At 36.4% G+C, this 13709-nt stretch overlaps 2 protein-coding genes and 2 long non-coding RNA genes across 4 annotated transcripts; 2 read left to right on the top strand and 2 right to left on the bottom strand.

The window, feature by feature from the left end:
* Positions 1-1370: 1370 nt before the first annotated feature.
* LOC108952852 (uncharacterized) lies at positions 1371-2095 on the bottom strand. Its single transcript, XR_001978009.2, has 2 exons — positions 1802-2095; positions 1371-1733 (listed from the first exon to the last, which is right to left on the bottom strand). It is a non-coding gene; the product is annotated as an uncharacterized LOC108952852 (long non-coding RNA).
* A 1571-nt stretch (positions 2096-3666) lies between these two features.
* On the top strand, positions 3667-5566 carry LOC135639144 (probable protein phosphatase 2C 55). Its single transcript, XM_065152932.1, has 4 exons — positions 3667-4313; positions 4389-4716; positions 4764-4970; positions 5273-5566. The coding sequence occupies exons 1-4, from the start codon at positions 3667-3669 to the stop codon at positions 5564-5566; spliced, it is 1476 nt and encodes a 491-aa protein (XP_065009004.1).
* A 592-nt stretch (positions 5567-6158) lies between these two features.
* LOC135639143 (probable protein phosphatase 2C 55) lies at positions 6159-7979 on the top strand. Its single transcript, XM_065152931.1, has 6 exons — positions 6159-6283; positions 6371-6508; positions 6600-6719; positions 6794-7121; positions 7248-7394; positions 7686-7979. The coding sequence occupies exons 1-6, from the start codon at positions 6159-6161 to the stop codon at positions 7977-7979; spliced, it is 1152 nt and encodes a 383-aa protein (XP_065009003.1).
* A 2905-nt stretch (positions 7980-10884) lies between these two features.
* Positions 10885-11561, bottom strand: LOC135638562 (uncharacterized). Its single transcript, XR_010496655.1, has 2 exons — positions 11383-11561; positions 10885-11300 (listed from the first exon to the last, which is right to left on the bottom strand). It is a non-coding gene; the product is annotated as an uncharacterized LOC135638562 (long non-coding RNA).
* Positions 11562-13709: the final 2148 nt, after the last annotated feature.

Raw genomic sequence — 13709 nt, 5'->3', positions numbered from 1 at the left:
ATGATATGTTTCAAGAACTTGAACTCAGCTAGTGAATGCTTACTTTTGAATTGCTCATGATTGACCATTTTGGATTGCTATTGCAGCTTCCGTGTGTTCCAGTGCTCCGTTGAACTGGCAGAGAAACATTGGGATCTTGGGTTGAGTTGATACTCTGTAGCATCATTTTCTTCTGAACATTTCAGACCAAAGCTAGACGAAAGAATATAAGAGTCGTAGAAAGGTAAACCGTGAGCTCGAAGCCTGTGTGAGTATTCTTGGGGGGTTGTTTCTATGACTGACATAAAGATGGTGGTGTTTGCAATCCGAGGCGAGGAACGTTCAGTAAACCAGTCTCATTCAGGAGGTGGTGTCAATGAACAAATGATTCGGGAGGAGCTAAATCAACATTTATCTCTGTCCCAGAAATTTAAGAAACCAGTCTCATTCAGGAGGTGGTGTCATTGAGATGGTACAACATTCAGTAAACCTCAATGTCTCGACTCATTCCATCGAGAGCTTTATGTGAGATAATATATTTTTAGTTGAATTAAGAATATTCAAATCTCGAGCTTTATGTGAGATAATATTTTTTAGTTAAATTAAGAATATTATAATCTCCTTTTGTTGTTTTTATTAAGGTTTTCATTAGTCTCCTTTCCATGTCTCTCGGTCTAATCGATTCTTCTAGTCGCAACATTTATAGGTGAAGAAGCCTTCCGATAAGAAGTCATGTCTGCTAGTTTGATGCCTTCCGTAGGATTCAATGGCGCAAACGGCCACTTAGTAGTAATAGTTATGGTTGCCATTGTCAAACGATTGCATACCCATAAAGCAAACTAAGTTAACATCACTAGGATAACGAAACATAATTAGGATTAGCAAGTAAGGGCTAATTATATATTATTCATAATAATTTATTTATATTTAGTATCTCGATCCCTATATTTTAAAAAGTTATATTCACTTCTTTATAACTACGAAAATATAATATTTAGATTCATTTACCAATCAATTTTATTAACAAAAATATAAAAATAAAAGATAAAAAAATAATTTTAATATTTCAATTAATGATGACAGACAATATCGATGGGTGATTGTTGTGGATTAGAAAAACAACAAGAGGTGAATATTGTTTTGTATCTACGTCGATACTGACATAATTGTCAAAGGGTCAACGACCCTTCGTCATCATTTTACCTTTTCATTTAATTAGTAAAATTGATGTTGTTAAGATAAATGAATATAGATGTTTTATTTTTATATCTATAAGAATATTGTTATAATTTTTAAAATTATAAAAATTATGATACTAAAAATAATAATTACATAAGATTATATATATATATATATATATATAATTAGCTAGTAATTAGGAGAATAAAGTATTTTGCGGAGTTTGACATCAGAGATGCTTTCGGGAAACTAAAGAGCAATGGGTACATGATGCCTCAGCCAACAGAGCAGTGATCTCCTGTTCATCCCACTTCACTGTTCTATCAGCAAAAACACCAAAGAAACGGATGATGACTTGTAGCGGTTACCGTTGCGGAAAACACAGAAGATTGCATGGGTATGGATGAACCCACTCACTCCATCTTCACTGTGACGGGGAGAAAGAGCGCAAGCACAAAGAAGGAGATGATGAGTCGGGCCATGGGTTCACTCTCTGCCAAGCCTAGCAGTCCCAGAGGCAGAAGCAGCAGATGTAGTCGAAGCAGCTCGTCAGGCAGTCATAGCAGCAGGAACAACTGCAGCAGAACAGTAAGCCGACAACACGACAACAACCAGCAAAGGAATCTGCAGACGTGATGCTTACCATGCGTTGATGATTTGATCTTGGGGGTCGTCTCTGCTTGACATCACCTGGGAAGTTGGTGGCTCCATATGTCTCTCCCCTACTCCCAGTGGCTGTTTGAGATTGCTGAAGCCGCAAAGAAGAAGATGAGGGAAGACTGCAGAGGGCTTACACCAGCGAAAGATATGGTATGCGCAGTGACTCTCTAGCAAAGGGAAAGTTGCCTGCCATGACTGATTGGCTCAATATTCTACGATTACTTTTGGGAAAGTTGACGAGAGCTGCGTGAATGATGATGGTATTCAAAGTTGCCCCGACTTGAAGAAGGCATCGACAAATGCTCGGTGGGCACTGCTGATGTATCTATCTATCTATCTATCTATCTCGTGGCACTTTGTTGCAATCAAACAGGGCAATCTACCTGTTAAGAAAAAGAAACACAGTAATTTATGATTGTAAGCAGTGGGGAAAGAAAGGTACATGATCTAACAATTAAGATGAGAAAGATCATACACAATTTACTGGTTGATTTTGCTCAACGAAGTCGGATGATACGACATGGAATTAAAGTTCAATCTTTTGGACGTCTTTTTTAGATTATATAGTTATATTTGATTAGATAAAATATATTTAATTTGATTATAATTATTAATCGATATAAAAAAAAAGTACAAACGAACTTTGAACCTCCAGTTAATTATTCGTCGGATTACTGATCAAATAAAAAAAATTTAAATGACATCGAAAGATATAAAATTCTGATAAGTTATTATTTGATTTTAGTTCTTAACATCAATTTTTTTTTTGCATAACAGTGGTTTTGATGCTTACAAAATTTTGACACAAAATATCATATGGATAAATAGTGATTTTTTTCTTATTGAAAAGAGAGAAAAAAAATGTAATAAAAATACAATAAGAAAAAGAAGATAACTACTAGTTTTTATCTTGTTTTGATTTTCACAAGATTCCCAATCAATTTGTGTTGAATTATTTATTTATTTATTTATCATAGGCATCTATTTTAGTCTTTTTTATTTTTATTAAGAATTCAACTATAATAAATATTTTACTCGGTTATTAGATGTAATGAATCAAATATTTGAATTTATCATAAATAAAATTTGATTTAGTTAGCGAATTGCTGGATGTCTATTTATAAGATGTCTATGTTTCAAAATGAAATTTCGGTACGTGACAATATTTGTATATTTAATTTAAAATAATTTTTATTTTTTATGATATATAGAATTGGTAGATATTAATGAGAGATGTGATATTCCTTTTGCAAATGAAATCTCCAATAAAAACCAATAAATTATTTCTTCCTTTCTTTGCATTTGTTTTTTTTTTTATTTTCATTTTCTCCTTGAGTAATTTAAGAAACTAAAATCAAAATATAATATTACAACTTATGATATTTAAATAAAAATAAATTAAAATGGTACCACATCTTTGTGTCGCTTGTGTTCATACCAAGATATTAGCATGTAATTGATGGTGAAATAGTGATATGATTGATAATAATAGTGAAATTAGTATTAATGAAATGAGTTATCTTTAGTATCTCAGTCCTTACATTTTTAAAAAGATTATATCGATATCGTTATACTTACGAAAATGAAACATTTAATTCAATTACTCTAATAAAACTTCTCTCTTTCTCTGTCTTGATTTTTCACTAAAATTATTTTTTAACCCTTTATAGGGATCTCAATATTTATATTTCGTAAATATAGATATTTTAATATAATTTTTAAAAATATAAAAATCAGAATGATAAAAATACAAGTCTGATAACCATCATTGCCAACAATAATAATATGGCAGCTTATGCGTGTTATTTGGCCAAGGAAACGATTGAATGCAGCACCTGCAGGGAAACTATGCCCTCGTTCTGCTTTATGGAACGCCTGCGGCACCTCCACAGTCTCGAAATCGCAGACATCCAGGAAGACGAGCCTTCTTCCTGCCCTCCATCCTCCGACATGAAGGAAGACGACCCTGAACACATTAACGGTGATCATGCTTCTTCTTCTTCTTCTTCTTCCACCGCTCGTGATTCGGAGATTCTCACTGGAACAAAGGACCCGTCGTCCTCCGCCTCTAGAGAGAAGTGCAGAGACGCAGAAAGCAAAGTGCAAGCTTCTTGTACTCGGTTCCTGTCCTCCTTCGCGAATTTGGTGTCTCATTGCGGTCTTGCCTGCAGAAGTCGAGATGCGGTCGCCATGAAAGAAGGCACCGCCGAGTACCCAAATAATGGTCCTTCGTCTTCTTCTACCGCTCGAGATCTAAAGTTGCACCAAGAAACAAAGGGGCCATCATCAACCTGTGAAGAGGAATGCCGGCACGTAGAATTCAAAGAACAAGCTTGTCTGAGTTGGGATTTCCGTCTAATGTTGGATTTCGATTTTGGGTTTCGATCTTCCTTCATGAAGGGAGATAACCCAGAGTACCACAACAATGATACTGCATCCACGCCTACCGCTCAAGATCAAGAGTTGCCCTCCGAAACACAGGAACAGAGGTGCAGGTACGTCGAAAGGTGAAGAATAAGCTTCTCTCTTATGTGTAGTTTCTGATGTACCGTCAGACTTCTTGTCTACAGAAGTCACGATGCAGTCGGCAAGAGGAGGCCACTGAAGATGAAGGCCGGATCATGCTACATACCACAGAAGACAAAATTGATAGGAGACGACGCTCACTTCGTATGCGAGCATGAGCAAGTCGTCGGCGTAGCAGATGGCGTCGGCGGATGGGCCAAGTTAGGCGTCGACGCCGGAGAATATGCTCGAGAGCTCATGTCTCATGCCGAGAAAGCGGTTCGTGCATCACCTGAAGGTTGTGTTGATCCTCACCAGGTGCTGGCAACAGCTCATGCTCGCACAAATGCCTTGGGATCCTCCACTGCTTGCATCGTAGCACTCAAAGACCAGGTTTTCGATTCTTCTTATTGCATGCAATCAGTTATGGCATTTGACAGTTCAACTTCGCTATTGGATTGCGCGTCTTCGGTCACAAACTATTGTTTCTTGGATCGCAGTACATTCATACGGTGAATATTGGCGATAGTGGCTTTTTGGTGGTCAGAAATAATGAAGTATTCTACCATTCTCCAACCCAACAACTAAGATTTAACAGGCCATATCAACTCCAAAAATCTGGAGGCGAAACGCTAAATGATGCAGAGGTTAGCACAGTTGCAAACATGATTTGTAGTTAAATTTGGACAGGGAGATTTCACAGAATCTATATCTCAAACATTTTGTTGTAAGTTTCATCTTTTCAACCTAACCCTAATTGCCTATTGCAACTCTGGGAGATCTTCCGATTTCTTTCATCTTTTCAACCTAAACCTAATAATTGCATGTCGTAAGTACCTGCATTACCAAGAAAAGTGGGGACACTATCATCTATTAACTTCTTAACATGACCTCTTATTGTAAGCATCAAGATTCACATTTACTCTCCACTTCATTGCACCTGAAACAGATAAAGTCGATCGGAGTTGAACCAGGAGACATTATTGTTGTAGGCACCGATGGGGTCTTCGACAACCTGTTCGACAGAGAGGTGATTCGAGTTATAAAATCCGGATTGGCGCTCAGTGTAAGTGCAGAACGTATGGCTAATCTTATTGCTGATGAAGCCCGACGCAACTCAATCAGAAGAACGAAAGAAACACCCTTCTCTATAGCATGTAGAAAGGCAGGAAAGCGCCGAAAAGGAGGCAAGAAAGACGATATCACGGTGGTGGTTATGTGCATTCTTGAGGCTGACGATTAAGATAAGTGTTCTATCTAAGCACCGGAAGAAACTGCATGAGCAATTGCCATCACCTGCTATATATCATTCCGGAAGAGCTTTCTTTGGGATCTTCGTTTGACAGTTCTTCCTGTTGTGGTACAAATCTAAAGGCACTGTTTCAGGCTTTCAATCGATCGATTCTCATTGATTCTTTGTACCTGCAATGCATGTATATGATTGAATGAATAGCGAGTGAAATTAATCACATGACCAAATCAGTAATACTAAATAGGTGAACTCTAATTAGGGTTTATGATAAGACATAATCCAACTTAAAGGTATGATTATTATAAAAATAAACTTACTGCAGGGGATGGTTAATATGATAGATGTTGATAATAAGTGTATCCATCACAATCTTATAATTCAATCTATGATAAGGCATAATCCAGGTGTTCTACTCCCAAAGCAATCTGAAACCACCAGCCACTTCCGACTCCTTGTTGGCTTCAACAACTACGCCCTCGTCCCCGCACTATAAAACACCTGCAGCACCTCCATGGTCTCTCATCAACGCCGTCCACGAAAACCCAGAAAGACTCGTCTTCATCCTGCCCTCCGTTCTCCGGACATGAAGGAAGAGAACCCTGAACACCAAAACGGTGATCCTTCATCTTCTTCTTCCACTGCTCGCAGTCCGGAGTTTCTCATCGAAACAAAGGACCAGTCGTCGTCCACCTCTAGAGAGAAATGCGGGTACGTAGAATGGAAAGAGCAACCTTCTTGGACTCTGTTTTCGTTCTCCTTTGCGAATTTGATGTATCATTGCGGTCTTATCTACAGAAGTCAAGATACGGTCGCCATGAAGGAAGACAACGCAGAATACCCAAGCAATGGCCCTTCGTCTTCTTCCACTGCTCAAGATCTATCGCTGCTCACAGAAACTGAGGAGCCGACATCTACCTGTAAAGAGCAGTGCAGGCACGCATAATTCAAAGAACAAGTTCATCTGACTTACGTCTTCCATCAAATTTCGGGTTTTGATTTTGATGTTTCATTTAATTGACTACAGCAGTCAAGATTCGATCGCCACGAAGGAAGACAGCCCAGAGTACCATAACGATGACAGTGCATCCTTGTCTACTGCTCAAGATCCGGAGTTGCCCACCGAAACACAGGAACAGAGGTGCAGGTACGTAGAAAGGTGAAGAATAAGCTTCTCTCTTATGTGTAGTTTCTGATGTACCATTCACTTCTTGTCTACAGAACTCACGAAGCAGTTGAGAAGAGGAGGCCACTGAAGATGAAGGCAGGATCATATTACATACCACATATGAGAAAATTGAAAGGAGAAGACGCTCACTTCATATGTGAGCATGAGCAAGTCGTCGGTGTAGCAGATGGCGTCGGTGGATGGGCCAAGTTAGGCATCGATGCCGGAGAATATGCTCGAGAGCTCATGTCTCGTGCGGAGCAAGCGGTTCGTGCATCACCTGAAGGTTGCGTTGATCCTTTCCAGGTCCTGGCAACAGCTCATGCCCTGACAAATGCATTGGGAGCCTCCACAGCTTGCATCATGGCACTCAAAGGCCAGGTTTTTTATTCTTCTTATTGCATGCAATCAAATATAGCATCGACTATTAAACTTAGCTATTGGATTATATTGTCTTAGAACACAAACTAGCTCAGTAGGTCAACGGCATTGTTTTTTGGTTTGCAGTACATTCATACAGTGAATATTGGCGATAGCGGCTTTTTGGTGGTTAGAGATGATGCCGTATTGTACCATTCTCCCGCACAACAAAGAGGTTTTAACACGCCATATCAACTCCAAAACTCTGGCGGCGAAACGCTAAATGATGCAGAGGTTAGTACAGTTGCAAGCATGACATCTGTAGTTCAATTTGGGCAGGGAGAGTTCACAGATAATTGTAGTTGTATTTCTCTCAAACATTTTGCTGTAAGATTCATCTTCTTAACCTAAGCCAAAGTGCATGTTGCAACTCTGGGAGATCTTCCAATTTCTTTCATCTTCCTAATAATTGCATGTTGTAAGTATTGGATCACCAAGATTTGACTCTTGACATAACCTCTTGTTGTAAGCGTCAAGATTCGACTCTTATCATATTTGCTCTCCGCTTCATTGCTCCTGAAACAGGTAAAGTCGATGGGAGTTGAACCAGGAGACATCATTGTTGTAGCCACAGATGGGGTATTCGACAACCTGTTCGACAGCGAGGTGGTTCGACTGATAAAATCCGGATTGGTGCTCAATCTAAGTGCAGAACGTATAGCTAGTCTTATTGCTGATGAAGCCCAACGCAACTCACTCAGAAGAACGAAAGAAACACCCTTCTCTATAGCATGCAGAAAGGCAGGAAAGAGCCGAAAAGGAGGCAAGAAAGACGATATCACGGTGGTGGTTGTGTGCATTATTGAGGCTGACGATTAAAATGAGGTGTTCTTCCTAAGCAGCGGAAGAAACTGCATGAGCAATCGCCATCACCTGCTATGTATCATTCCGGAAGAGCTTTCTTTGGGATCTTCATTTGACAGTTCTTCCTGTTGTGGTACAGATCTATAGGAATTGCTGTAACTTACTGAGAGTTACAGGCCTTTAATTGATAGATGCTCATTGATCATTTGTACCCGCAATGCATCATCATATGAGAATACGAATCAAGTGAATAAAATACAAAATTTTCTCGTTAATCTGAGGCAACTAATTCTCTACTAAAACTGTTTAATCCCAAGATACTGAAATTTTTCACCCAAAGAAAGAGAGAAACTTAAGCTATATGATTGATTCGCGAAGAAAATTAGTCACATAACATAAGTAACACAAAATAAATAAATTCTGATAATTTAACATTTCCTTTGGCTTATGTATAGAAGATTATATACTTTATGCGTTTTGCAAATCATAGCATGTTAGATAATACATAAAAATAAGCTTTTAATAGGTCATTCAGTATACATAATTTTACAAAAGTCATAAAAATGTATAAACATAGCTAAGAAGACATTCGAAGTCCTAATAATATTATTTGATTTAGTCAGGCTCTATCCTCATAATACGACGTAGAACCATGTTTAACTCTTACGACGACGTATGTATGTAATATACTTAATTCTTATGTTAGGGCTTGGAAAAATGAGGATTACATAACATAACCTATAAGCAATTGATGATCAAAACAATTGATTATATATCTTATTTTGTAAGAAACCATATGATACTTTCAATAACTAGAACAAATAAATACTTTATAAAACTAATAAATATTCATTAAAACATATCTAATTTTTATATATTACTAAGTTTATAAATACATGTGATTCTTTGAAAATAAAATAGGTAAAGTCATATAGTACTTATGATATTTTGTAGATTATAAAATCAAGGTAGTTTCTCTTTTTATAGAATTATTGAAAAAATGAACTTATTATCCAAATATAAAACAAAATTTTAGAGTCCTAATATATTTCCATGCATGGTCTAAATTGACATCTAACCTATTTGATAATACTATTTGCTTTTTCTCCTTTTGTGTTCTTCCTTAATTTTCTTTTCCTATTTTCTTCACTTCACTTGTTTTCTCCCGGCAATACTACTATCATTTAGTCGAAACGATGCTAATAAGTAGTAATACTATCACCAGCAAGACTCAATTTTAGTTTAGTCATAGCCTTCAGTTCAATTTCAACCTTCTTCTAATGACATTTTGTTTATCTATTTATTCATACATCTTTTAAATCTTCAAAATAGTCAAAACAATACTTTTCATATCAAGTCAACTCAAATATCTATTTATTTACTCGATAAAAAAAATTAATTTATCAAGCTCATGAATTAAGTCTTTCATAACTAATATTAGAATCAATAAAACATTCTACTATTAGGAGTGAAAATCAATGTCCCATCTTAGAGGCATCCCCATATATATATTAGGAAGCTACATTTGCTCACATGCCCATATGTATCCTCCTCTTTGAGGTGAGAGATGGCAATGCCTCATCACCATGTTCCCTCCAATAGAGAGGATTAGGGACAAATCCTTTAATCTCTATAGAGGTAGAGGTAGAGGTAGAGGTAGAAGGTATATTAGAACTTGTCCTTCTTAAAGTGTATGAACTAAGGAAGAATAGTGTACATCAGAACTATCTTTGTCGACAACCATCTGATCTAATCTGAGGCATCATAGATGGTTGAAGAAAGACTTGTTGAAGGCAAGACATTAATGCAAAAGTGATAAGAAGCCTATCTATGAGCAAAGGATGGTTTCATCAAGATCTTATTGTAAATCTGAGCACCGATTGATTCTGAAAATGGTAACATATTTGTTATAATCTGGCAAATTGAACGAATGGTTCTTGAGATAATATTCTTTTTATAAGATAAGATATTAAAAACACCTTATATGGTATGAACAAAACATTGACATAGTAGGAATGCATCTTGTAAAATCAGAAAACATATTGAATGGTGCTAAGACAGATAGGAATAAGTGGATAAGACACTCCCTTGAGTTTTGAAGAGTGAGATAGAAGAAGCATGTCATGTTGCGAGTTGTATGTCGCCATGCGGAGATATGGATTTTTTTTTATAAAATTATTTAAAAAAAATATTTTATTTATAAAAAAAATCATTTTTTTATTCATTTAAAATTATATATTTCAATCTGAATTTTTTTCTCTTTTTTTTCAACTTAAAATTTTTATCTCGATATTGATATGTCAAGACTGATGAAATATAATGTAAATAAAGATTAGCATATATGAGATTGAACATCAATTTAACTCAAAAGATCGAATTGTTAACGTGGGATTAAAGGATTTCTGATTTGGAACTAAATTTGGATCGGCTTTGATATCATAATACATCGGTCTCAATGTCTATAATTTAGTGACAAGTTATACCTTTGTCGCAAAAGTTTTTGACAATGAGACTTAACCCGATAGGCGATAGTGATAAATCAATGAAAAGGTTTATATTTCTATCTGAAAGTTTTTTTTTATCATATTGCTCAGGGTAAATTGTAACACTTATTTTATTAAAAATACGATGGCATTGTGCAAGAAATATGATAGAAGAAAATGGTAAAAATATAATTTTTGTTAGATTCAAATGTTAATGATTACAGTAATTACCTCGTCTCATACATGACATGAGATCACAGTACATGAGTACATTAAAAAAAAAAAAGGACTCTTTGAACTATTTATATGATTTTTTTTTTATATTTAGATTACTACATCTTTCAAAAGATCTTTTTTCAAAGAATATTGTTCAACTCACCAAAAGATCCATACACTTGTTTATAAATAGAGCTCTTTATATGCTAACGATGCATCCGTCACGATAAAAGCAGAAGCATTTTATTACTGAAGCAAAGCAACAACACACGACATAGATGGATGGATAGATAGGACGGAGAGAGACAGGACAACAGAAATAACAGGCGAACACAAACACGATCGGATCACACCATCATCCCTAATTTCCCACCGGTTTCTTCGATCGCCCACTGCTGCGACGGCTCTAGTTTGGGGACGCCATCAAGCCAGCGACAGGAGTCGGCCTCGCAGGCCTTGTAGTCCACGTGATCGAGGCAAGTGCACTCGTTGAGGACACACTCGCAGTTGGTGCAGGCGGAAGGGCAGGAGCCTTGCCATACGCCGCCGCAAACGCACCAAGAAGGTGGGTAAATGAGAGGACAGATGCATCTGCAGCACGGCCCATCAGACCTTGCCCCCAACGCACTCAGTACCGCTGCAGCGTGAAGACGGGATTAACGATGCCTCGATCAGCAGCCCTAACACATACACGTTCCCATACATATTTATCTACCTACCTCCGGCGAGGGATTGCGGACGGGGTGTGACACGGGCCGCCGAGGAGTCGGTGGCGAAGAAGGCCAACAACGTCACAAGTAGAAGACACGACGCTGCACCTCTTTTGCCTCCTCCAGCCATTGCTTACCACTGAGCTTTCTATCACAGCGTACCTGTGCAAGTAAGTAGGAGGTAGTGCGTATTCCCTCCTCCCTCCTCCTCTCCTATTTATAGGGCCACAATGCTCGAGCCATTTATAGTCCCATAAATGCATGTGACTTCCTTAAACCGGTTATATGTGTTCATGAGAATAAATAATGGATGCAGAGCTCAAGAGTGTCATATCTCTCTCTCTCTCTCTCTCTCTCTCAAAATGACACCCAGATAAAAGTTGCAGCACCAGAGTTGGTGAAGGTGCGTCGGTGCATTAACAGTATAAATGCATCCGCGCGAAGCACATGGAAAATTGTAAATTATTTTTACGTGGATGAGGATTCTCCACACTTCCCATGTGATATTAATATTATTGAATACCTCAGTTTCAAGTTGCCATATCTATAATTAATATGATTACAGATTACAAAACAAATAACACAGTACTGTTGTAGACGAGCAATTAAAAATGATTACACGCGCAACGCGCGGATGTACGTCCCCACCCTTCAAATGGAAAGGGGAGGGAGAAGCAACAAACAATACCGATTCGTACATACATAGGTCGTCGTGTGTGACAGAGAGCCAAAAATGGCTAGAGAAAGCAGAAGACGTACTGTCTTTCTTCTTCTTCCTATGCACTCCTCCTTCTCCACCAACTCATCAGCAGCCCGTTCTTACCCTCATGTGCAATCCCTTGCTTAGATGTAGTATATATATATATATATATATATATATATATATATATATATATATATATATATATTTAAGGATCAATGATAAAAATAAGATTCGAGCTTAAGATGTTATGGTATATTATCAAAATCTTTATAAAGTTAATTGATGCTTTTAAAAATATATAGAAATCTTTGATATCAACTTGTATTTCTAAATGATTATAATAGAAACACAATAAAACTAATGTAGAAACAAAATAGCGTACCTCTAGCCATTGTTATCAAGAATTTCTACAATGGTTTCTTACTTTAGATGGTGTAGGAAATCCTTTTGACTTCAAAAAGATGTTGAGCCCAAAAATCAAAATCCTCATTTATATAGATGTTCTCCTATCAAGAACGTTTATTATCACCAACTCATAACGTTCAAGAATTAATTTAAAATTATAACGTTTAGACCATAATGAAGAATTTTAATGATATTAAATATTTCATTTAATAATAACGATTTCATTTATAATGAATAAAAAACTAAAATATTTAAACTATTATAAATGAAGGAATTCATTATCATGAATGAAGGAATCTTAATGAGAACGATTATATTCTCCCATTTGGTCCATACGTTTAGCTTAATAATTTAAATTAATTTTTATCGAACAACTTTCTTAAGAAATAAATATATGAATCATACCGATAAGTCCTCTAAGAGCAATTATTATCATCCATGTATCACGATGTATTTAGTTTCTTAATCTTAATGTGATAATATTACTTAATGAATAAACCTTATGTTTATTCTTGGTCTAGTAACAATATATTTTCTCAAAATAATATACACATGAATGAAAAAATATCACAATATATAAGAGTTTCAATATCATTATAAAGTGGAACCAAGTCCCATTTTCTTTACATAATTCTTGAATTTCAGAGGTGGCATACCTTCAGTTAAAGGATCAACAATCATCAATTTAATGCTAATATACTCAATGATCACTTTCTTTTCTTTTACACGTTTTTTTATGGCTAAATACTTAATGTCGATATATTTAATTTGACTTACACTTTTATTGTTTTTAATCATAAAAACAGCAGTTGAATTATCACAAAAAATTCTTAAGAGCCTAGAAATAGAATCCATAATTCTAAGCCCAAAAATGAAATTCTTAAGCTATACATCATGTGAAGTAGTCTCAAAATAGGAGACAAACTCAACGTCATAGTAGAAGTAACAATCAAGGTCTGCTTAGAGCTTCTCCAAGAAATAGCTCCACTAGCCATCATAAAAATATATCTTGATGTTGATTTATGAGAATCGACACAACCAACAAAGTCTGAATCCAAGTAACCAATTACATCTAGATTGTCTATATGTTTATACATAAGCATGTAATCTTTGATTCCTTGTAAATACCTCATCACTTTCTTTACAGCTCTGTAGTGGTCCATACCTGGATTACTCTGATATTGACCTAGCATCCCCATAATAAATGCAATATCATGTTTAGTACAAA

Source organism: Musa acuminata, chromosome BXJ3-5 (assembly GCF_036884655.1).
Source record: "Musa acuminata AAA Group cultivar baxijiao chromosome BXJ3-5, Cavendish_Baxijiao_AAA, whole genome shotgun sequence".
In the NCBI taxonomy this organism is placed as follows: domain Eukaryota; kingdom Viridiplantae; phylum Streptophyta; class Magnoliopsida; order Zingiberales; family Musaceae; genus Musa; species Musa acuminata.
The sequence above is the reverse complement of the archived record's forward strand: the minus strand, read 5'-3'. Positions and strand labels throughout refer to the sequence as shown.

Coding starts and splice junctions, on each gene's coding strand:
- LOC135639144 (XM_065152932.1), top strand. CDS start 3,667: ATGCCCTCGTTCTGCTTTATGGAACGCCTGCGGCACCTCCACAGTCTC. Junction 4,314..4,388: donor ACACAGGAACAGAGGTGCAG/GTACGTCGAAAG, acceptor TCTTGTCTACAG/AAGTCACGATGCAGTCGGCA. Junction 4,717..4,763: donor TCGTAGCACTCAAAGACCAG/GTTTTCGATTCT, acceptor GGCATTTGACAG/TTCAACTTCGCTATTGGATT.
- LOC135639143 (XM_065152931.1), top strand. CDS start 6,159: ATGAAGGAAGAGAACCCTGAACACCAAAACGGTGATCCTTCATCTTCT. Junction 6,720..6,793: donor ACACAGGAACAGAGGTGCAG/GTACGTAGAAAG, acceptor TCTTGTCTACAG/AACTCACGAAGCAGTTGAGA. Junction 7,395..7,685: donor AAACGCTAAATGATGCAGAG/GTTAGTACAGTT, acceptor CTCCTGAAACAG/GTAAAGTCGATGGGAGTTGA.